This window comes from Ornithorhynchus anatinus, chromosome X5, assembly GCF_004115215.2.
Source record: "Ornithorhynchus anatinus isolate Pmale09 chromosome X5, mOrnAna1.pri.v4, whole genome shotgun sequence".
Lineage (NCBI taxonomy): Eukaryota > Metazoa > Chordata > Mammalia > Monotremata > Ornithorhynchidae > Ornithorhynchus > Ornithorhynchus anatinus.
The window spans coordinates 1,513,205-1,536,459 of NC_041753.1; the positions used below are offsets into that span (position 1 = coordinate 1,513,205).

At 55.2% G+C, this 23,255-nt stretch overlaps 2 protein-coding genes across 2 annotated transcripts; one reads left to right on the forward strand and one right to left on the reverse strand.

The window, feature by feature from the left end:
- Positions 1–2,040: 2,040 nt before the first annotated feature.
- LOC120638162 (proline-rich protein 9-like) lies at positions 2,041–2,580 on the reverse strand. The gene has a single exon (XM_039910851.1). The coding sequence runs from the start codon at positions 2,578–2,580 to the stop codon at positions 2,041–2,043; it is 540 nt and encodes a 179-aa protein (XP_039766785.1).
- A 17,744-nt stretch (positions 2,581–20,324) lies between these two features.
- LOC120638142 (small proline-rich protein 2E-like) lies at positions 20,325–21,133 on the forward strand. The gene is made up of 2 exons (XM_039910741.1): positions 20,325–20,516; positions 20,790–21,133. Exons 1-2 carry the CDS (start codon positions 20,421–20,423, stop codon positions 21,048–21,050), a joined length of 357 nt encoding a protein of 118 aa, XP_039766675.1. The 5' UTR covers positions 20,325–20,420; the 3' UTR covers positions 21,051–21,133.
- The last annotated feature ends 2,122 nt before the right edge of the window (positions 21,134–23,255 follow it).

Here is a 23,255-nt window from a genome sequence, read left to right on the forward strand (position 1 = left end):
GCCGGGATTAGAACCCATGACCTCTGATTCCTAAACACGTGCTCTTTCCACTGAGCCACGCTGCTTCTCTAGTGAACATAGTAAACGCTTAACAAATATCCTAATTATTATTATTAGCTGAGAGATGACGGATTTCGGAGGGTCCGTCCCTCACTGCCAGGGTCAGAGCGCTTCGGCCAGGGGTAGAGCAGGGAGAGGGGAGGGACGGTGGGGCGGTGAGGGGCAGAAGGGGAGAGGGTGGGTGGGGTTGAGGACCGTCCGGATGTACGAGCTGAATTCTTTCTCCCCTTATCAGCCGTCGAGGTATTCAACCTCTAATTAGGGGAAATTAAGGCCCTGCCGCAGGGGGGGTGGGGGAGGTGATTCCCGATTTCGCCCCGCGCCCTTTGATGTGCAAAATGCTTTGCGAGCCCCAGCCTCCTCCCTCCCCGCAGGGAAACCTCTCCTCCTCCTCCTCCTCCTCCTCCTCCTCCTCCTCCTCCTCCTCCTCCTTCTCTTCCTCCTCCTCCTCTTCCTCCCTCAACACCCATCCGCACCCCATTCTTCCCCTTCCTCCTCGGCCGAACTGGGGCCCAATATCGAGGTGACTCGCCCCCAGCACCCCTCATAATAATTGTAGTATTTATTAAGCACTTACTATGTTCCAGGCACTGTACTAAGCGCTGGGCTAGATACAAAACAAACCAAGTTGCACTTGGATCTGTGACATTTGGGTCTTTGAGGTGTTACTAAATTGTTACTAAAAATCCACCCGCTCCAGGGTTGACCTTCCAAGACTGACCCAGTCTGGGGAATGCCCGCCTCCCGAGGCGACTAGGTGGTTCTGGAGGAGAGGCTTGTCTGTCCCCACAAAATAATGGTTACAACAGTAATGTGGTATTCGTTAAGCGCCTGATAATGATGGTATTTGTAAGCGCTTACTATGTGTCAAGCACTGTTCTAAACTCTGGGGTAAATACAGGCTAATCAGGTAGGACACAGTGTCCCACGTGGGCTTCACAGTCTCAATCCCCATTTTACAGATGAGGTAGCTGAGGCACGGAGAAGTGAAGTGACTTGCCCAAGGTCACACGGCAAACAGTGGCAGAACCGGAATGAGAACCCAGGTCCTTCTGACTCCAGGTTGTTGCTCTAGCCACTAGGTCATGCTGTTTACCATGCACTGTACTAAGCGCTGGGTTAGATACAAGGTTAATGGGCTGGACACAGTCCCTGTCCCATATTGGGCTCACAGTCGTAATCCCCATTTTATAGAGGAGGAAGTGAGGTACAGAGAAGTGAAATGACTTGCCAAAGGTCACACAGCCGACGAGCCAGGATTAAAACACGGAGGACCTGGACCGTGCTTTATCCACTAGGCGACACTCTCGCTGTTCCTCCCCCGCCTTCCAGAGTATTGTGTGTGTGTCTGTGTGTATGTCTGTGTCTGTGTGTGTTTGTGTGTCCTGTCTCCTCCGACAGATGTTTCCTCTTTCCTCTATTCCAAGCCAGAGACCAACATTGTAGGTGTCCGCGCACGCGTGTGTTTTATTCTGTCTCTCCTACCAAATTGACAATTCCCGTTTCCTCTCCCCCCGCCCCCAGTAGCTCCTCTCCATTGCTACTTTTGGGATTCAGACCCCCCAACTGGCCCACCCACCCCGGGAGCAGAGGCAAGAAGGAGCGAGGAGACCACTTGCAGCTGAAAAAGTTTACTACTTTAGTGGGGAGAGTAACTAACAGTTAATGGTTTCTAGCGAGCGCTTACTGTGCGCAGAGCACTGTACTAAACGCCAGGGAACAAGCGCGGAAACAGAGAGGTTGGGCGGGGAAGATGGAAAACCGGAGGGAGGTGGGGTGGAAAAGGGGGAGGTGGAAAGACCTCAGAGTGGGGAAGGGGGCACCCCCTCCCAAACCTCTCCCCACACCGGATCCCCGACCAAGCGACGAAGGTCAGACTGACTTCTTCCTGAAAATCCGGGAACGACTCTTCAGCAGCCAAACACATCGGCCGTGGTCCCGAGCTCCCGGGAGTGGGGAGGGGAAAGGAGGAGCTCACGGCTACTTGCCCTGGCACTTTGGAGGGCACAGATCCTGGCATTTCACCGAGCCTTGTTCCTTGCATTCTGGAGGACACAGATCTTGGCATTTCGCCGGGCCCTGCTCCAGGCAGACAGGTGGGCACAGATCCTGGCATTTCGCCGGGCCCTGATCCAGGCAGACAGGTGGGCACAGATCCGGGCATTTCGCCGGCCCCTGCTCCTGACACGGAGGTGGACACAGATCCTGGCATTTCGCGGGGCCCTGCTCCTGGCACGGAGGTGGACACAGATCTTGGCATTTTGCGGGGCCCTGCTCCTGGCAGACAGGTGGGCACAGATCTTGGCACTTCACTGGGCCCTGCTCCTGGCATGCAGGTGGACATTTAGCAGGGCCCTGCTCCTGGCACAAAGGCGGGCAGAGATCCTGGCACTTGGCTGGCTCCTGCTCTTTGCATGCAGGCGGTGGGCACGCTTCCTGGCTCTTCAGTCGTTCCTGCTGCTGCTGCAGACATGGAGGGGGCAGGCATGGTTGCTTGCGTTGCTGAGCGTGGAAAGGCATCGTGGTGTGGTCGGGAGAGTCCTGGAAAGTGGGTAGTCAGGTCATTACTGAGGGGAAAACTCCAGTAGCGCCCCCCCCTCCCCGCCGCCCCCGTTCCTCCCTGTCTCGACCCTATTCCCCCTCCCCAGCCGCTCATTCCCTCCTCCACCGTCCCCTACACTCACCCTGTAGAAAGACAGCGGTGGGCGAGCAACGACGAGTGGCAGAAGAGTGCCAGGCGAGCAGTGGGCAAAGGGCGGGCAAATGGCCGATGAGCAGCAGGTTCTGGTGAAGGGCCGGGTTCCAGCAACTTTTATTCTCTCCTCCCCACCTCCAACCCCTTCTCTTCCCTCTATAATTTTGGCCCAGTCTTGACTCAGGGTTTGGGGAAGCTTATTCATCTGATAACCCCCGTCCCTACTCCCCCCTCCGGGTCCCGATTCCGAGATTAGATCCATCTGCGGCTCCAGTCACGGCGTCGCAGCAAACTGTGACGACAGGTGCCTTTCCACTTTGTAAACACACACCTTTCCTATCTCCCTTCCCTCCTCCTTCTGCGAAAATGCCCATCCCCGGAGTGAGGGCGGTGTGTCGGGGGGAACCCCTCTCTCATTCTTCCCTGGGCAGATCCCCCATGACTGGTTCCTGACCGTCTCATCTCAGTCCTCCCCTGGACCTCTTGGCTCGGTAGGGGGAACAGGAGGCCCATTTCCTTTTCTGGTTTCCAGTTATTGATCTACCCACCCCCAGATTTTTGGGGTCTGCACGCCCGGGCTTACTCCCTCCCCTCTGCCCCACTTCTCACCCTCTGTCTCCCCCCTGGTAGTCCCGCCCTTTTCCCCATCCACTCTGAGGGGCAGGGCAGTTAGGAAATTCACTCTGCTCTCTCCTTCCATGTACCACTTTGAGCACGGATAGAGCACCCGTGATACTGCTAGCAGATCAGCAGAGTGTCATCATGGGGACCAGTAGAGTACAGCCATTGGGACCGGTAAAGTACCACCAAGGGGACCAATAGCATATCGCCATGGAGATCAGTAGAATACCACCAGGGGACCAGCAGACTACTACCTTGTGGACCAGTAGAGCATCATCATAGGGACCAGGAGAGAAGCACCTTGGGAACCAGTAGAGTACCACCATGGAAGCCAGTAGAATACCACCACGGGGACCAGAAAACTACCACTTTGTGGACCAATAGAGTATCACCATGGGGACCAGTAGAGTACCACTTGTAGACTGTAAGCTCATTGTGGGCAGGGAATGTGTCTATTGCTATATTATACTCTCCCAAGTGCTTAGTACAGTACAGTAAGTGCTCAGTAAGTATGATTGACTGACTTAGAATATCATAATGGGGATTAGTAGAGTACCACCATGGGGATCAGTAGAGGAATACCATCTTGGGAACCAGTTGAGTACCACCATGGGCACTGTTAGAAGAATAGAACCAAGAAGACCAGTAGAGTAGTACCATGGGGACCAATAGAAGAATACCACCAAGGGGACCAGTAGAAGTCTATCACTATGGAAACCAATAGAGTTCAATACTGATCTATGGGGATCAGTGAGAAGCAGCGTGGCTCACTGGAAAGAGCATGGGCTTTGGAGTCAGAGGTCATGGGTTCGAACCCCAGCTCTGCCACTTGCCAGCTGTGTGACTTTGGGCAAGTCACTTAACTTCTCGGTGCCTCAGTTCCCTCATCTGTAAAATGGGGATTAAGACTGTGAGCCCCACGTGGGACAACCTGATTCCCCTGTGTCTACCCCAGCGCTTAGAACAGTGCTCGGCACATAGTAAGCGCTTAACAAATACCAACATTATTATTATTATTATTAGAATCTTACCATGAATACCACCATGGAGACCAGTAGCACCCCTTGTACCAGGAGACTACCACCGTAGGCCCCAGTAGAGTAGCACGGTGGGGACCACTACAGCACCTCCAGTTGGAGTATGCAGTTTTACTACTTAAACTTAGGAATTTGCCCCTACTTCCTTGGAAAGAGCCCGGGCTTGGGAGTCGGAGGTCATGGGTTCTAATCCCAGTTCCGCCACTTGTCAGCTGCGTGATTTTGGGCAAGTCACTTAACTTCTCTGTGCTTGTTACTTCATCTGTAAAATGGGGATTAAGACTGTGAGTCCCATGTGGGTCAACCTGACATCCTTGTATCTACCCCAGTGCTTAGAACAGTGCTTGGCACATAGTAAGCTCTTAACAAATACCATCATTATTATTATTATTTTAACTTCACCCAATACCTCTCTGTGGCACCTGCCCCTCTGGGGGTGACAACTAACCTTTCCAGCCCCTTCCTTGCTACCAAACCCCCCAACCCCCCAACCCCCCCCCCCCACACCCCATCTCTAGCCAACCCCCAGTTAATGTCTTCCTTGTCCCAGGGTGTCATTAGTGGCATGGCTAGATGGGGTGGAGTGGGTGGAGAGGGCCAGGATTCCTTAAACACCTCCTTCAGGGCCACTATAAACATTCCCAGTTTGTGGGATTTACCCCAGAGGGACCTCGAGGACTCATAATAATAATGATGGTATTTGTAAAGTGCTTACATGTGTCAAGCACTGTTCTAAGCACTGGAGTAGACCCAAGCTAATTAGGTTGGACACACTCCCTGTCCCTCATGGGGCTCACAGTCTTAATCCCCATTTTACATATGAGGGGACTGAGGTCCAAAGAAATGAAGTGACTTGTCCAAGGTTACATAGCAGACAAGTGGAGGAGCAGGAATTAGAACCCAGGTCCTTCTGATGCTCAGGCCCATACTCTAACCATTAAGCCATGCTGTATCATTGGCCATAGGTTCTCTCTCCTCCAAGCAGAACCTTAAACAATTCAGGACTTCTTGGTGGGTGGGAGGGGATAGATGGAGTCAGTCACTTTGGCCAACTGGAAGTGGAGGGATAAGGAGGAAGACAAGGATTCTTGGAATGAAAGAAATGAGGATGGAACTCACTGCCGAACCTGAAGTGTGGAGACAGGGGGTTGAAATGGTTGACCTCTTGGGGGCGCTTCCCTGTTCTGGGATTGTCACCCAGTCATCCACATGCAGTGACCATTTTTGGTAGCTCTGGCTCTTGGACAGTCCCCTGGTGACCCCTAGGTCCCGAAATATTAACTCTTTAGACTGCAAAATCCCTGAGGAGCAGGATCCATGTCTGACCTAAGTGTGTCCACTTCAGTGCTTAGAACACTGCTTGACACATAATTATGGTACTTGGAAGGGGCTTATTATATGCCAAGCACTGTTCTAAACTCTGGGGTAGATATGAGATAATCAGGTTGGATACAGTTCTTGTCCCACACGGGACTCACAGTCTAAGTATTTAATCCCCATTTTACAGAGGAGGTAACTGAGGTACTGAGAAGAAAAATGACTTACTCAAGGTCACATGGAAGACAGATGACAGAGGCATAAATAGAACTCAGGTCCTCTGATTCCCAGGCCTGTGTTCCCTTGCTCTTTTCGCTAGGCCATGCTGCCTCCCACTAGGCTGATCGGGAAGCATCTAGTGGGAAATTGGGCTGAAAGTGAAGGGACATTAAGAACACCACCACCCACCGTCCGCTATTGGTGATCTGTCCTGATGGACAGGACATGGTGCAGTTAATACAAATATGCGGATAATGCAAAATGGCCCAGCAGCCTGAGAAGGCATCTGTTGTTTGGCATACCTGGGCCAAGGCAGGGAGAGCCATCCAGAAGGGCACAGGGGGGAAGGTTTTAGAAGGTCCACAAGAGAAGCAGAGTGATCTAATGGATAGAACAAGGGGATGGGAATCAGGACCTGGGTTTTATTACTGGGCACATAGTAAGGGCTTGCTTGGCTTCATGGATAGAGCACGGTCCTGGAAGCCAGAAGGCCCTGGGATCTAAACCCGGCTCCGCCACTTGTCTGCTGAGTGACTTTGGGCAAGTCGCTTCACTTCTCCGGGCCTCAGTTCCTCATCTGTAAATGGAGACTATGACTTGGAGTCCCATGTTGGACATGGACTGTGTCCAACTTGATTACCATGCATATACCCCAATGCTTAGTACCATGCCTGGCACATAGTAAGTGCTTAATAAGTACCATAAAAAAGTGACTCGCTTAAGGTCACAAAGGGGGTCCTGTGTCTCCTAAAGGCCAGCTCTTCCCCCACTTTAATTACTTGGACTTGGAGGTCCCAGGTGAGGGGAAGTGGGATGGAGGAGTCAGGGAAGGGTGAAGGATGGTGATTCAAGGCAGGGTGTGACTGGCCCCTCTGGGGCAGACGCTGGGGAAAGATGGCCACCTGATAACTATCTCCCCCGTTCAGTGTTTACAGACAAGATCCGGAAGTGTGTTCCTTCTCCTCTCGAACCACCTGGGGCCGACTCAGGGTCGGACTCTCTCCTTTTCAGGATGCGAATGAGCCAGATTCCCGGTATTCCCAGGAATGGGATCTTGGAGGGGTGATTCTAGGAGTTTGGGCACTGGGGAGATGCTGGACTCCTCAGTGGAGTAGTCCCATCCTAGGGGGGATCCTCCCCTTCCCACCCCAAATGCTCTCCTCCCACTCCCTTTCCGCTGGTCCGGCCCCCATTGCTCTCTTCCCACCTGACCTTGTCCGTGCCTCATCCTTCTGGGAAAGGGGAAGTCAATAGGGGAAGGAAGAGAGTCTTGCCTTAACACCCTTCTCCCCTCCAGGCTTGGATTGGTGTCCTGGACTGATTTTCCCTCTCTTCTCCCCCCTTCAGGTTCTGGATGAGTTCTCTCTGTCTCTGGATTCCAGACCCGCTCTCCCTCTCTTCTCCTTGCTCTCTTCTCCCTGCTCTGAATTCTAGTCTGGTTCTCTCTCCCTTGTCCCTTCTCTGGCTTCTAGAAGGGTTCTCCCTCCCCTCTCCACTCTGGATTCCAGGCCTACTCCAGGCGAGACAAGAACATGGGGGAGACCAAGGCAGGAGAGGCGTGTATTCTTGGCAGCGGCTGGGCACAGGTCACAGGTTAGAGTTCATGGGTTCTCGGCCTTGTCTGGCGGCGGGCACTTGGGTGGCTCTTTTGGTGGACACTTAGGGGGCTCCGCTGGCTGGCATTTAGGCAGGCACTTGGGCGGCTCTTTTGGCTGGCATTTAGGCAGGCACTTGGGCGGCTCCTTCGGGGGACACTTGGGTGGCTCCTTTGGCGGGCATTTATGCGGGCACTTGGGTGGATCCCTGGGAGGGCACTTCGGGGGACTGGGTGCAGAGCAGCCAAGAAGTTTCCTTAGGCAGTTGGAGACCTTTGATGGTTCTGAGCATTTGGGGGTCGCCGGACATGTTGGTTTTGGGGGGCACGAGGAGTGGTCCTTGTCTTCCGCCATCTTCCCTGAAGGGAGAAGAGGGAGAGGAGTTACACCAGAAGATAGTGCACCTACCTGTATGGGTGTCAGTCAGCGAATCGTATTTATTGAGCACTTACTGTTAGGGTTAACACTGTACTAAACCCTTGATAGAGTAGAATACAAAAACTAACAGACACAATTCCTGCCCCAGCGAGCTTACTGTCTAAAAGGGGAGAGAAACATTAATATAAATAAATAAATTACAGCTACAGTGTGTGTGTTGGGTTGGGGGGGCGGGGTGTTTGTGCTTGCCTGCGTGTGTTTGTGTGCGTGTGAAAGCACGTTTATTTAACGGAAGCATGAAACTCGAGCGAGATTATAGGGGGTGGCCAGCAGAGAGCGGAGGGGGGAAGAGCGCTTCCCTTATTATTGAAACTTGAAAAGGATGAGGAAACGAGAAGGATACAGGAGCGGAGATGGAAAAAGTTTCAGGAATGATTTTTGGATTGGTATCCTGAATCCCGTCCGGCTGCGGGAGACGAGAAGCAGCACCGTGTAGTGGATAGAGCACGGGACTGGGTGTCTGAAGGTCATAGTGAGCCCGTTGCTGGGCAGAGATTGTCTCGGTTGCCGAATTGTACATGCCAAGCGCTTAATACAGTGGTCTGCACATAATAATAATAATAGTTATGGTATTTTTTAAGCGCTTACTATCTGCTGAGCACTGATCTAAGCGCTGGGGTAGATACAGGGTCATCAGATTGTCCCACGTGGAGCTCACATTTTTTAATCCCCATTTTTTACAGATGAGGTAACTGAGGCACAGAGAAGTTAAGTGACTTGCCCAAGGTCAAACAGCGGACAAGTGGTAGAGCCGGGATTAGAACCCATGACCTCTGACTCCCAAACCAGTGCTCTTTCCACTAAGCCACGCTCCTTCTCTAGTAAGCGCTCAATAAATACGATTGATTGAATGAATGAATAGGTACTAATCCCGGCTCTGCCACTTGCCTGCTGTGTGACTTTGGGCAAATCACTTCACTCATCTGGGCCTCAGTTCCCTCATCTGTAAAATGGGGATTGAGACTGTGAGTCCCACATGGAACAGGACTGTAGCCAACCCGATTTGCTTGTATCCACCCCAGCGCTTAGTACAGTGCCTGGCACATAGTAAACGCTTAACAAACTCCATCATTATGATTGTTATTGAGTCTGTTTTAGGTAGAGACCGCTCCATAGCTGAGAGGGAGGGCTTCAGGGAAAGGTCGATGAGTGTGGGGGGTGGGTTCCTCCTCTCAACGCCCTGCCCCCGGGCTCGGGGGACTTGAGAAGAGGGACTAATGTGGGAGCGTGGAGAGAGCTGAAGGGGTCTCCTCTACCCCCGAGAATGTAGAGCAGTGGTGGGCGGGGAATGTGTCTATTTACTCATTTCATTCATTCAATCGTATTTATTGAGCGCTTACTGTGTGCAGAGCACTGTACTAAGCGGTTGGAAAGTACAATTCGGGAACAAATAGAGACAATCCCTAACAACGGCCTCACAGTCTAGAAGGGGGGAGACAGACAACAAAACAAAACAAGTAGATAGGCATCAAAAGTATCAATATAAATAAATAGAATATGACTGGATTGTACTCTTCCAAGGGTTTAGTGCAGTGCTCTGCACACAGTAAACGCTCAATAAATATGATTGACTCACTGATCGACTGACTCCAGGGCTTGGAATTGGAGCATGAATTGGGGATTGAGACTGTGAGCCCCATATGGGAGAGGGACTGTGTCCGTCCTGATTTGCTTGTATCCACCCCAGAGCTTAATATAGTGCCAGGCACATAGTAAGCGCTTAACAAATACGAAAATAATAATAATAATTAATAATGATGGTGGTATTTGTAAAGGGTTTACTATGTGCCAAGCACTGTAAGGAATGGGGGCAGGTCGCCAGACAACCGGTTTTCCGTCGAAGCATAATCCATTCTCGCCCCCCAAGCCCACAAGACCCCCACATGTTCAGTCCCCAGGCGATAAATTCCTGGAGTCTCTAGCCCCACCACCCTAAACGAGCCCAATCTGAGAGAGGGACATCGCCCTCCGACCCCTCCCCTCATCCCGGACCCTTCCCCCTAGGTCCCTCCAGGGTCAAAGCACCCCCCGAGCTCACTGGATCTGTTCCCCGGACCGTGATGTTGAAGGTGCCGGGCCGCTGAGATGGGGTCTCGGCGATTCCTGTAAGATGAGACCCCCGTTCCCCGCCGCCGATGGGAATATCCGAGTTCCCGATTGTGAGCTCACTGTGGCGTCATCAATGGCGTTGCGGGTGAGGGTCCCCCGCCTCCCCACTCACTTGCAGGGATCGAGGGGAGAAGGGATTATGCTCCGACGGAAAGCCCCCATTCCTTACAGTGCTTGGCACATAGTAAGCCCTTAACAAATACCATCATTATTATTAATTAGTATTATTTTTAATCACGGTCTCAATCCCCAGTTTACAGATGAGGTAACTGAGTCACAGAGAAGTGAAGTCACTTACCCAAAGTCATTTCTCGTATCAGTCCCGCATCCTTCCCCACCCTGCATCGCCCTTTTGGCTCTGCTTCTGGCAGGCGTTTCTAACCCACAAGTGGAAGAGACGGGGGTCTCACTGGCAGGCGGGTGGGGGCGGCAACCAGGATGGTCAGGGATGGTGTAGGAATTCCAGCCCTGGGAAAAGACCGATAGGTTCAGGGAGCTGAGGGAAATGTATTTGTTTATATTAATGTCTGTTTCCCCTCTAAGCTCCTTGAGGGAAGGGAATGTGTCTGTTTATTGATATATTGTTCTCTCCCAAGCGCTTAATAATAATGTTGGTATTTGTGAAGCGCTTATTATGTGCAGAGCACTGTTCTAAGCGCTGGGGTAGATATAGGGTAATCAGGTTGTCCCACGTGAGGCTCACAGTTAATCCCCATTTTACAGATGAGGTAACTGAGGCACAGAGAAGTTAAGTGACTTGCCCACAGTCACACAGCTGACAAGTGGCAGAGTCGGGAGTCGAACTCATGACCTCTGACTCCGAAGCCCAGGCTCTTTCCACTGAGCTCACAGTAAGCGCTCAATAAATATGATTGAATGAAAGATGCTGGTGGAGAGATCGTGAGTCCTCCCTCTTTCCCTCCCTTTGGGTCCATCACCGTGTGTATGTATGTGTGTGTGTGCATGTTTGTGTATGTGATATCTCCCGACCAGATTCCCAATGGAAGGGACCGTGTCTCCTCCCTCTGACCCTTCCGCAGCACCGAGCACAGTGTATGTGTGTGTGAGTTTGTGTATGTGCGTGTGGGTGAGTGCGTCTATGTGCATGTGTGTGATATCTCCTGAGCAGACTGTCAAAGACCGTGTCTCCTCCTCCTCCCTCCCTTCCCCCACACCCAGCACTCTGTGCGTATGTGTCTATGTGAGATTTCACTCGACCACTTCTCCAAGGGTAAGGACCACGTCTCCCCTCCCCCTCCCGCAGCACCCTGTGTGTGTCCATAATAATGATGGTATTTGTTAAGCGCTTACTATGTGCCAAGCACTGTTTTAAGAGCTGGGGTAGATACAGGGTAATCAGGTTGTCCCAGCAGGGGCTCACAGTCTTAATCCCCATTTTACAAATGAGGTAACTGAGGACCCGAGAAGTGAAGTGACTGGCCCAAAGTCACACAGCTGATAAGTGGCGGAGGCAGGATTAGAACCCACGACCTCTGACTCCCAAGCCCGTGCTCTTTCCACTAAGCCACGCTGCTTCACCCCTGAGCGGCGTATCCGGAGCACAGAGCCAGTTGGGAAAGGACTCCAGCCGAAGCCAAGCTCACCATGAAGGGTTTTTAATGTGCGAAGAGGAGGGGATTGACCGAGGACGCAGGGGGAGGGGAGGGTCGGCGGCAACGGGGCGAGTGGTATGAAGCCAGGGCAAGGGGAGTCTTCGGGGAGGGCAGCAGCTGGGCGGTGCGGGAAGGATGGTGCCCGGGAGTTGGGGAGCCGAGGGGGTCGGAGCTACTTCTGCTGCTGGCACGGCGGGGGCGGGCACGGCTCCGGACATTTAGGGGGATGCGGTTCTGGGCATTTCGGTGGGCAGGGCTGCGGGCACTGGACGGGCGGCGGGCAGGGCTGCGGACACTTCACAGGCGGCGGGCAAGGCTGCGGACACTTCACAGGCGGCGGGCAGGGATGAGGGATCGGGGGAGGTGGTGGGCACGGCTGCTTGACCTGCTGCTGATCCTGGTACGACATCTCTGCGGGCGAAGGGGTGGGTTTCTGGAAAGACACGGGGCTGGGTCACTCGCACGGAACAAGTATCCGCTCCCTCTCCCTCCGCCCTCAGTTCCCCCAGCCTGACCCCCACCCGGGGGATCCCGGATTCATCCCCGGGAGGGCCGATCCCGATCCCGAAGAGTCCGGATGCCAGGAAGTCCCCTTACCGGAGTCTGCACGGGCTGCGGTCCGGATGGCGAGTGGTTGGCGAGTCCGGGCGCCCCAGCCTTATATCCCAGTCCGGGAGGGAGCGGCAGGGCTGGATCCTGGATCTCTGGGAGGAGAGGTCGCAGCGGGATTTTCCGGAATCACACCCTCCTAACGCTGTTGCGAGAGGGAGACTTCCGAGGATTCGGCCCTCTGATTCAGAGATTTCGGCCCAATTGAGCAGGGCGTCCCCTGGAGTAGCCCAGAATCCTAGAAGACTTCCTGGAAGTGTCCCTGCCTGCTCCCGAGGAGCTCCCTGGCTTCGAGGACAGAGGGAGGAGCTCGATTTGGAAAGTTGCGAAGGCCCGAAATCCCGTCCGAGACCGGAAGGTTGGGAAAGCGGGGCGAAGGGGATGCAGCCTCAGACCCCAAAGACATTGGCCTCTCCCAAGACCCCCTGCCCCCCAGGGCCGAAACGCTGGATAAATTGACGACCCCTTATCGGGTTCTGAACACAACAGACACACGCTTGCGCAGCCCTCGCTCCCCTCGCCTGGAGTCTGTGGGAAAGCGTAAAATTAGGGGTTTCTGAAGATGGTGGCAGCATGGCATAGTAGTTAGAGCACAGGCCTGAGAGTCAGATGGTCATGGGTGCTAATCCCGGCTCCCCGACATGTCTGCTGTGCTACCTTGGGCAAGTCATTTCACTCCTCTGTGCCTCAGTTACCTCATCTGTAAAATGGGGATTGAGACTGTGACCCCTAAGTGGTATAGGGACCATGTCCAAGCCGATTTACTTGTATCCACCCTAGCGCTTAGTACAGTGCTTGGCACATAGTAAGCGCTTACAAATACACAAATATTATTATTATTATTGTTATTATGTCGGGAATTATCCGGAAGGGCTCCAAGGTGGAGGCAGGGCCTCGTCGGAGCGATGGAAAAGTGACAGGGGGAGCTGCAGTGTGGTGTCCTCTGAGACACGACGATGAGGCAGACTGAAGTCGGGAAGAAGGGAGTGAGGAGCAAGAGGAAGAGTGGGAAGATAAGTGAGGGGAATAGGGTTCAACAGCGTGCTACCCTGAGTGCTATCTCCTGACCCCTCCGCTTCCTCCTCATCGCTTCATCCATCCTCCTGACCGTGGCCTAATGGGGAGAGCGTGGGCCAGGGAATCAGAGGGTCCTGGGTTCTAATCCCGGCTCCGCCACTTGTCTGCGCGGTGACTTTGGGAAAATCATTTAATTTCTCTGCGCCTCGGCTGTGTGAGCCACACGTAGGACATTGACTGTGTCCACCCTGATGAGCGTGTGTCTACCCCAGCCTTTATTACAGTGCCTGGCATATAGTAAGCGCTTAAAAATACTATTGAATAATAATAATAATAGTGGACAACCCCTCCGGTATTGACCCCGTCCGGCCTCTTGAGGCCTGTCTCCCTTTCCCACCCGGCTCTCAGTGTGCATGGGCCGCTCTGATGTGTTTCCCCACGGGTTCGAAATCGCTGCCGTGACAAGGACCGAACAGGTGGGGTGGCCCCGGGGCAGCCCAAAAGATGAGCCCAGGAAATTAGAAATGTTTTCAAAGAGAACAACGGCTGTAGCGCCACCCTCCAATGCCCGCAAAGAGTTTCTGAGAAAGTCCAAACCCGCCGGACACTCTCCCGTCCTGACGAGCTCTCTGGAGGGGGAGGCTGGAGAGGTCGTCCGGATCGGGCAGGGATGTTTCCAGGAAGTCTTCCAGGATTGTAAACCGCCTTAAGAAACCCACCGCCCTGAGTGCGAAATCCCTGAGTCAGAGGGCAGCGCCATCGGAACTGTGTCTCCAGGAACAGGGATGTGAGGAGGATTATCCGGGAAAATCCCTCTGCAGCCCTTCCGCCCAGAGACCCCGGATCCGGCCCTGCCGCTCCCTCCCGGACTGGGATTAAAAGCTGGGACGCCTCGACTCGCCAACCACTCGCCATCCGGACCGCAGACCGTGCAGACTCCGGTGAGGGGACTTGACGGCTCCGCGGTCCTCCGGGCCGGGCTCGGGGAGCGGGCCGAGCCGCCCCGGGGCCCTCGGGTGGGGACACGGTCCTTCCCGGCGTCCGGACGCTTCGCGATGGGAACCGGCCTTCTCGGGGATGCGAAGGCAGCCCCCGGAGCTCTGCTCGCTGACTCCGGGATCCCCGGGGCGGGGATCGGACGGGCGGGGGGGACGGAAGGCGGAGGGAGGAGGAGCGGGTGCGTGTTCCGTGCAAGTGACCCAGCCCCTTGTCTTTCCAGAAACCTTCCCTTCCTACCGCAGAGATGTCGTATCAGGACCAGCAGCAGGTCAAGCAGCCGTGCCCACCACCTCCCCCGATCCCGCAGCCGTGCCCGCCTCCTGTCAAGTGCCCGCAGCCTTGCCCGCCGCCCGTCAAGTGCCCGCAACCCTGCCCACCGCCTGTCAAGTGCCCGCAGCCATCCCCGATCCCCCAGCCGTGCCCGCCGAAATGCCAGGAGCCGTGCCCGCCCCCGCCGTGCCAGAAGTGATGTCTCCGGCAGCAGGACTAGCCTGAGCCGCGGCCGTCTGAGCTCCGCGCCCTCCATTTTCACGGTCCCGTGTCCGTTCCCATTCCCCGTTCCTGGGCGAACATGCCAGGCATTGGCGGGTCCCCGATGCCCCACTACCGCGCCCCCACCAAGCCCAGGCCCGGATCCCCTTGCCCGCTTCCCGAAATAAACAAATTATCGGTGGATTAACGAGTCGCTGTGAATGTACCCGTCGGATTCCTGGTCCAACTGTTCTTGGCCTGTTGAAGATACCGCTCAGGGAGCAGGGAAGGAGGGAGACAGGACACACACATGCACAAACCTATACACACTGCCAGGTTCTGGAAAAGGGACAGGGAGAGGAGGAGGAGGGGACCCTGTCCCTGCTCTCGAGGGGCTGCCAGTCCATGCGATTCGAAGGCGGGGCTACAGGGAGATCTGGATAAAGAAGTGCAACGCCTTCAGGCTGCCCCCGCGATCCGACTCCCGGGAGCTCAGAGTCGCGGTCCCGAAGCCGGACGGGCACAGATCCAGCCTGGACACGTGGGTGCTCCGACCGTCTGCGGGGGAAATCCCGTTCCCTCCCTCGGGGCGTTGTATCACACGATTGCTTTCCGGACAGCCGAGAGCTATTCTTCGAGTCTAACCGCACTCCTTCCCACTGCAGCATAAATTTAGTGGCCCTCAAACTGGCTCCTCGGGAAACAGCTCTTAGGGATCTCATCCTCCTCCCCCAGATCCTCCAGGGACAGAAAACGGGCAATAGGTTCTCCCTCACCCCGACCCGCAACCTTCTCCTCTCAGCTCTTACTCCCCACCCCTGTTTCGCATCCACAAGGTCCTGGGCGCGGACAGCCCGAGGGCACCAGATCTGGAGATCCGGGCCAAGGGGAATTTTGTGTCCAGGTCTGGCCTGGGGCGGGTCTCAAACACGGGGCAGCTGAGCCCAGAGAAATTAAGATAATAATAATAATAATGGCATTTGTTAAGCGCTTACTATGTGTCAAGCACTGTTCTAAGCGCTGGGATAGATACGAGGTTATCAGGTTGTCCCACTTGGGGCTCACAGTCTTGGTCCCCATTTTACAGATGAGAAGATACATGTCCAATGTCAATCCATCATTCCATCAATCGTATTTATTAAGTGCTTCCTTTGTGCAGAGCATTATAGTAAGCTATTGAGAGAGCATATTATAACAAAGTTGGCGGACATATTCCCTGCTCACAAAGGGCTTACAGTCTAGAGGGGAAGATAAACATTAAAATAAATGGCAGTTACGGACATGAGTGCTGTGGAGCTGAGGCTGGGATGAATAGGAGGTGCGTAAAGTGTACATATCCAAGTGTAAGGGCGAAACAGAAGGGAGAGGGAATAGGGGAAATGACGGCTTAGTCGGGGAAGGCCTCTTGAAGAAAATGTGATTTTAATAAGGCTTTGAAGTTGGAAAGAGTGCTGGCCTGTTTTGTGTATGAAGGGAGAGAGAGTCCTGACCAGAGGGAAGATGTGGGCAAGGGATCGGTGGCGAGATAAACGAGATCGAGGTACAAGATGGCATCAGGGGAGGGAAGATGAGGAGTTCTGTTTCGGATATGTTAAGTTTGAGGTGTCGGGGGGACATCCAATTAGAGACGTCTTGAAGGCACCAGACATTACGAGAGGGCAGAGAAGAGGAGAGGTCGGAATGGAGATGAAGATTTGGGAATCATCTTCATAGAAATGGTATTTGAAGCCATGGGAGCGATTGTGTTCTCCAAGGAAGAGGGTGCAGATGGAGAAGAGAAGTCACACAGCCTGCGCAGGGTAGATCAGAGACCAGCAGGCCGACGGTTCTGGATTCCGAGACACGAGCCGCGACCGCGGTGTCACTGTCCTGTTCAGTCTAACTTGGGCATCTTCGGGAAACGTGGACTGCCCTCATGTCCCATCGTCCCACGACGCCCTCGATCCTTTCCCCCAGCCTGAAGGAGACCCCCAGGCGGGAATAGTAAGCGTTCAACAAATACCAATTATTGATTGACTATCCTTTCCCGCCTTGACTACTGCATCAGCCTCCTCACTGACCTCCCTGTCTTCTGTCTCTTCCCATTCTAGTCTTTACCGCACTCTGCTTCCCGCATCATTTTTCTAAAACACCGTTCAATCCGTGATTCTCCACTCCTCAAGAACCTCCAGTGGTTGCCCATCCACCCAGGCATCAGAAAGAAATCCCTTTCCATTGTCTTCAGTGCACTCCATCACTCTGCCCCTCCTACCTTACCTCATTGATTTCCTACTATAATCCATCCCACAGACTTCATTCCCCTAATGCTAACCTGTACCTCGATCTCGTTTATCTCACCACCGACCCTTTGCCCACATTTCCCTCTGGTCAGGAGTCCCTCTCCCTTCATATACAAAACAGGCCACCACTCTTTCCAACTTCAAAGCTTTACTGAAATCACATTTCCTCCAAGAAACCTTCCCCAACTAAGCCATCATTTCCCCATTCCCTCTCCCTTCTGTTTCGCCCTTAAACTTGGTTATGTACATTTATGCACCTGCTATTCATCCCAACCTGAGCCCACAGCACTCATGTTCATATCTGCCATTCATTTTAATGTCTGTCTCCCCCACTAGAAGGTAAACCCTTTGTGAGCAGGGAGAGTATGTCGGCCCACTCTGTTTTATTATACTCTCTCAAGAAATTACTGCAGTAGTCTGCACAAAGGAAGTGCTCAATAAATGGGAATGATGGATTGACTAATGGGACAGGCAAATTAATTTCTCTGGGCTCCGCTGTCCCATGTTTGAGACCCGCCCCAGGCCAGACCTGGACACAAAATTCCTCTTGGACCGGATCTCCAGATCTGGTGCCCTCGGGCTGTCCGACTGACTCCAGAACTGTGTGGAAGCGAAACAGAAGTGGAGAGTGGGGCCTGAGAGGAGGAGGCTGAGGGTCGGGGTGAGAGAGATCGTATTGCCTGTTCTTCTCCCCTGGAGGATCTAGGGGAGGAGGACGAGACAGTTAAGGAGTGTTTCCCCGAGGAGCCAGTTTGAGGGCCACTAAATTTATGCTGCAGTGGGAAGGAGTGCGGTTAGACTCGAAGAATAGCTCTCGGCTGTCCGGAAAGCAATCGTGTGATACAACGCCCCGAGGGAGGGAACGGGATTTCCCCCGCAGACGGTCGGAGCACCCACGTGTCCAGGCTGGATCTGTGCCCGTCCGGCTTCGGGACCGCGACTCTGAGCTCCCGGGAGTCGGATCGCGGGGGCAGCCTGAAGGCGTTGCACTTCTTTATCCAGATCTCCCTGTAGCCCCGCCTTCGAATCGCATGGACTGGCAGCCCCTCGAGAGCAGGGACAGGGTCCCCTCCTCCTCCTCTCCCTGTCCCTTTTCCAGAACCTGGCAGTGTGTATAGGTTTGTGCATGTGTGTGTCCTGTCTCCCTCCTTCCCTGCTCCCTGAGCGGTATCTTCAACAGGCCAAGAACAGTTGGACCAGGAATCCGACGGGTACATTCACAGCGACTCGTTAATCCACCGATAATTTGTTTATTTCGGGAAGCGGGCAAGGGGATCCGGGCCTGGGCTTGGTGGGGGCGCGGTAGTGGGGCATCGGGGACCCGCCAATGCCTGGCATGTTCGCCCAGGAACGGGGAATGGGAACGGACACGGGACCGTGAAAATGGAGGGCGCGGAGCTCAGACGGCCGCGGCTCAGGCTAGTCCTGCTGCCGGAGACATCACTTCTGGCACGGCGGGGGCGGGCACGGCTCCTGGCATTTCGGCGGGCACGGCTGGGGGATCGGGGATGGCTGCGGGCACTTGACAGGCGGTGGGCAGGGTTGCGGGCACTTGACGGGCGGCGGGCAAGGCTGCGGGCACTTGACAGGAGGCGGGCACGGCTGCGGGATCGGGGGAGGTGGTGGGCACGGCTGCTTGACCTGCTGCTGGTCCTGATACGACATCTCTGCGGTAGGAAGGGAAGGTTTCTGGAAAGACAAGGGGCTGGGTCACTTGCACGGAACACGCACCCGCTCCTCCTCCCTCCGCCTTCCGTCCCCCCCGCCCGTCCGATCCCCGCCCCGGGGATCCCGGAGTCAGCGAGCAGAGCTCCGGGGGCTGCCTTCGCATCCCCGAGAAGGCCGGTTCCCATCGCGAAGCGTCCGGACGCCGGGAAGGACCGTGTCCCCACCCGAGGGCCCCGGGGCGGCTCGGCCCGCTCCCCGAGCCCGGCCCGGAGGACCGCGGAGCCGTCAAGTCCCCTCACCGGAGTCTGCACGGTCTGCGGTCCGGATGGCGAGTGGTTGGCGAGTCGAGGCGTCCCAGCTTTTAATCCCAGTCCGGGAGGGAGCGGCAGGGCCGGATCCGGGGTCTCTGGGCGGAAGGGCTGCAGAGGGATTTTCCCGGATAATCCTCCTCACATCCCTGTTCCTGGAGACACAGTTCCGATGGCGCTGCCCTCTGACTCAGGGATTTCGCACTCAGGGCGGTGGGTTTCTTAAGGCGGTTTACAATCCTGGAAGACTTCCTGGAAACATCCCTGCCCGATCCGGACGACCTCTCCAGCCTCCCCCTCCAGAGAGCTCGTCAGGACGGGAGAGTGTCCGGCGGGTTTGGACTTTCTCAGAAACTCTTTGCGGGCATTGGAGGGTGGCGCTACAGCCGTTGTTCTCTTTGAAAACATTTCTAATTTCCTGGGCTCATCTTTTGGGCTGCCCCGGGGCCACCCCACCTGTTCGGTCCTTGTCACGGCAGCGATTTCGAACCCGTGGGGAAACACATCAGAGCGGCCCATGCACACTGAGAGCCGGGTGGGAAAGGGAGACAGGCCTCAAGAGGCCGGACGGGGTCAATCCCGGAGGGGTTGTCCATTATCATTATTATTATTATTATTTAATAGTATTTGCTAAGCGTTTACTATATGCCTGGCACTGTAATAAGGGCTGGGTTAGACACAGGGTAATCAGGGTGGACAAAGTCAATGTTCTACGTGTGACTCACACTCTTAATCCCCATTATACAGCAGAGATAACCGAGGCGCAGAGAAATTAAATGATTTTCCCCAAATCACCGCGCAGACAAGTGGTGGAATCGGGATTATAACCCAGGTCCCTCCGATTCCCTGGCCCACGCTCTCCTCATTAGGCCACAGTCAGGAGGATGGATGGAGCGATGGGTAAGGGGCGGAGGGGTCAGGAAGTAGCACTCAAGATACCATGCTGTTGGACGCAATTCCCCTCATCCCTTTCACTTCCCTTCCACCTCCTTCTCCTGTACCCCCATCCCTTCTTCTCGACTTCAGTCTGCCTCATCGTCGTGTCTCAGAGGGCACCACACTGCAGCTCCCCCTGTCACTTTCCCATCGCTCCGACGAGGCCCTGCCTCCACCTTGGAACCCTTCCGGATGGATTCCCGACGTAATAATAATAATTGTGTATTTGTAAGCGTTTACTATGTGCCAAGCACTGTACTAAACGCGGGGGTGGATACAAGCATATCTCCTTGGACACGGTCCCTGTCCGAAATCTGCCAAAATCTCTGAATCAGAGGTCTGAGGCTGCGGAAGTGTTCCTCTCGGAACGGCGATAGGAGGGTGTGATTCCGGAAAATCCATCTGCGACCTCTACGCCCAGAGACCAGGATGCAGCCCTGCCGCTCCAACCGGGATCTGGATAAAAGACTGGGCTTTTTTATCGCCAACCACTCGCCATCCGGACCGCAGCCCGTGCAGACTCCGGTGAGAGGACTTCACGCCTCCGCGGTCCTCCGGGCTGGGCTGGGGGAGCGGGCTGAGCCGTGCCGGGGTCTCTCGGGTGGGGACACGGTCATTCCGGCATCCGGACGCTTCGGAATGGGGACCGGCCTTACCGGGGATGCGAGGGCAGCTCCCGGAGCTCTGCCTGCTAAATTCGGAATTCCCGGGGCTGGAGTCGGACGGGGGAAACTGAAGGCGGGAGGAGGGGGAGCGGATGCGTGTTCCATGTGGTGACCCAACCCTTTGTCTTTCCAGAAACTCGACCTTCCTCCCGCAGAGATGTCGTACCAAGACCAACAGCAGGTCAAGCAGCCGTGCCCACCACCTCCCCCGATCCCTCAGCCGTGCCCTCCGCCTGTGCAATGCCCACAGCCCTGCCCTCCGCCTGTCCAGTGCCCGCAGCCGTGCCCGCCGCCTGTTCAGTGTCCGCAGCCCTGCCCACCTCCTGCACAGAACCCTCAGCCCTGCTCTCCTACTTGTCCGGAGCCTCCCGTGCCATGGCAGCAGCAGGAGTAGCTGGTGGCCTTTGACGTCCCCTCTCGGGCGCTGACCCTTTCCACCCCGCCTCTCGGAATAAAGTTGCACCTTCGGGTTCCAGTCCGACCCAGGCCTCGTGTATCTATCTTCTCGGTGGGGGGCGGCTTCGAGGGGTAGTGGGCAGAGATGGGGCGAGGGCATCTATTTCCCCTACCGCTAATTTAGTTTAATGCCTGTATCCCCCTGTGGGCTGTCACCTTCTTGTGGGAGGGGATCACTTCTACCTACTCTGTTGTGTTTTCCTCTCCCAAGAGCTTGACACAGTGCTCTGCACACACTAATCGCTCAGTAATTGACTGGTTGGTGCGAGAGTATATTCGAGCTAGTTCTGAACTGGCTCCTCTGTCCCTCCCCAGAGCCCAGCTGGGACAGAGACAGAGTCTCCCCCCAACTCAGGCAGTGCGTTTGTTTCCGTGTGAGCGATTGTGTATGTGTGTGTGTTTGGGTTTAGAAGGAAATCACTTGGAAAGCAAATTCTCCAGAAGCGTGTCTTTATTGACGGTGTAGAAGGGAACAGCCAGCGTAGGATCAGGCGGGATCACGGGGAAGGGGACAGAAAAGGGTCGGGGCAGAAAAAGATTCAGGATCAGGCCGCGGGATCAGGTACCCCTGCTCTAGACCCCTTTCCTCCTCTGCTGCCCTCGCCTGCTGTCTACGGAGCTGGAGCCGCTCAGCTCAGCTGAAGCAGGGTGAGACGGGGCTGGTCTCCCCCGGGGAAGGGTCGGGTGGGGAGAGATTTAGGGGTGTGTTCGGGGGGCAGGGTCTCCATCACTGAGCGTGACGGAGTGGCCAGCACCGGGCGGTGTTACTTATACTCCTGGGGGAATTTCCCCTGGCAGCAGGGTGAGGGCTGCACGGGGGTGCACTTCCATTGCTGTGGCTGCGATGGGCGCGGCTCCGGGCACTGCAGAGGGCACGGCTCTGAGCACTGAGCCGGATATTTAGGACGGTGCCTATGGCGCCCAGGAGAGCATGATTCTGGGCTCCTCGGTGGGCATGGCTCAGGGAAGTGGGGCTGGCCCGACACAGGACTTCTTGGAGGGCACGGCTCCTGGTGTCTCGGGGGGCACGGTTCCGGGCTTCTAGGTGGGCACAACTCTGGGCGTCGCGGATGGCACGGTTCCGGGTGTCTCGAGGGGCACGGTTCCGGGCTTCTAGGTGGGCACAGCTCTGGGTGTCGCGGATGGCACGGTTCCGGGTGTCTCGGGGGGCACGGTTCCGGGCTTCTAGGTGGACACGGCTGTGGGTGTCGTGGATGGCACGGTTCCGGGTATCTCGAATTTGGGCTTCTTGGTGGGCATGGCTCCGGGTATCGTGGCTGGCATGGCTCTGGATGCTTCGGGTAGTTCTGTTCCGGGTATCGTGGCTGGTATGGTTGTGGGTATTTCGGGTAGGTCGGTTCTGGGTATCTCGGGTAGCTCGGTTCCGGGTATCGCGGCTGACTCGGTTCTGGGTATCCCGGATGGCACGATTCTGGGTTTTGCGGCTGGTACGGTTCCGGGTGTCTCGGTGGACACGGCTCAGAGCTTGTAGGTGGGCACTTGGGCTGGCATGGAGGAGGGGGCTGGCACACCTGTTTGCACTGATAATGCTGGAAAGACATCTTTCTCGACGTGGGCAGACTCTAAAATGGACTCAAGGCAGGAGGTAGTTCGAGATACAGAATGCCTGTCCCCTCTGCTTTCTAATTTTATTATACCCAACCTAGTCACTGCACCGAGACTGTGAGGCCCCTGATGATCATGTCTTCCACGTGAGTATTCTACCCCAGCGTTTAATACAGTGTTCTGCACCCAGTAAGCACTTAATAAATACTCTCTTGACCATCAGCCTGACTTCTTTACCATCAGCACGCTCTCTCTAACCTCAGTCTACTGCCCGGGCACTTTAGCACCTTTTCTTTCATTCTCAGTTGGCTAAATTTGGTTTTCAATCCGATTTTCAGATTGAATCCACCCCAGCTACAGAGAAGACTTCTCCCCATTTAAAGCCATAGCACCCACACCCCAAACGTCTCGTCCCCCCATCCCCCCGCCCCCCCCCTCCAATTTAAAGACATCTCTGCGGCTGAAGAGAAAAGGAGAAAGGGGCTGAGGGCAAACTCCGATTCTCCTCTCTCCCCAAATCCTGGTCCGTTTCATAGTCAGGTGACCCGACACCACCCAGTACCATGACCCTCTGTCT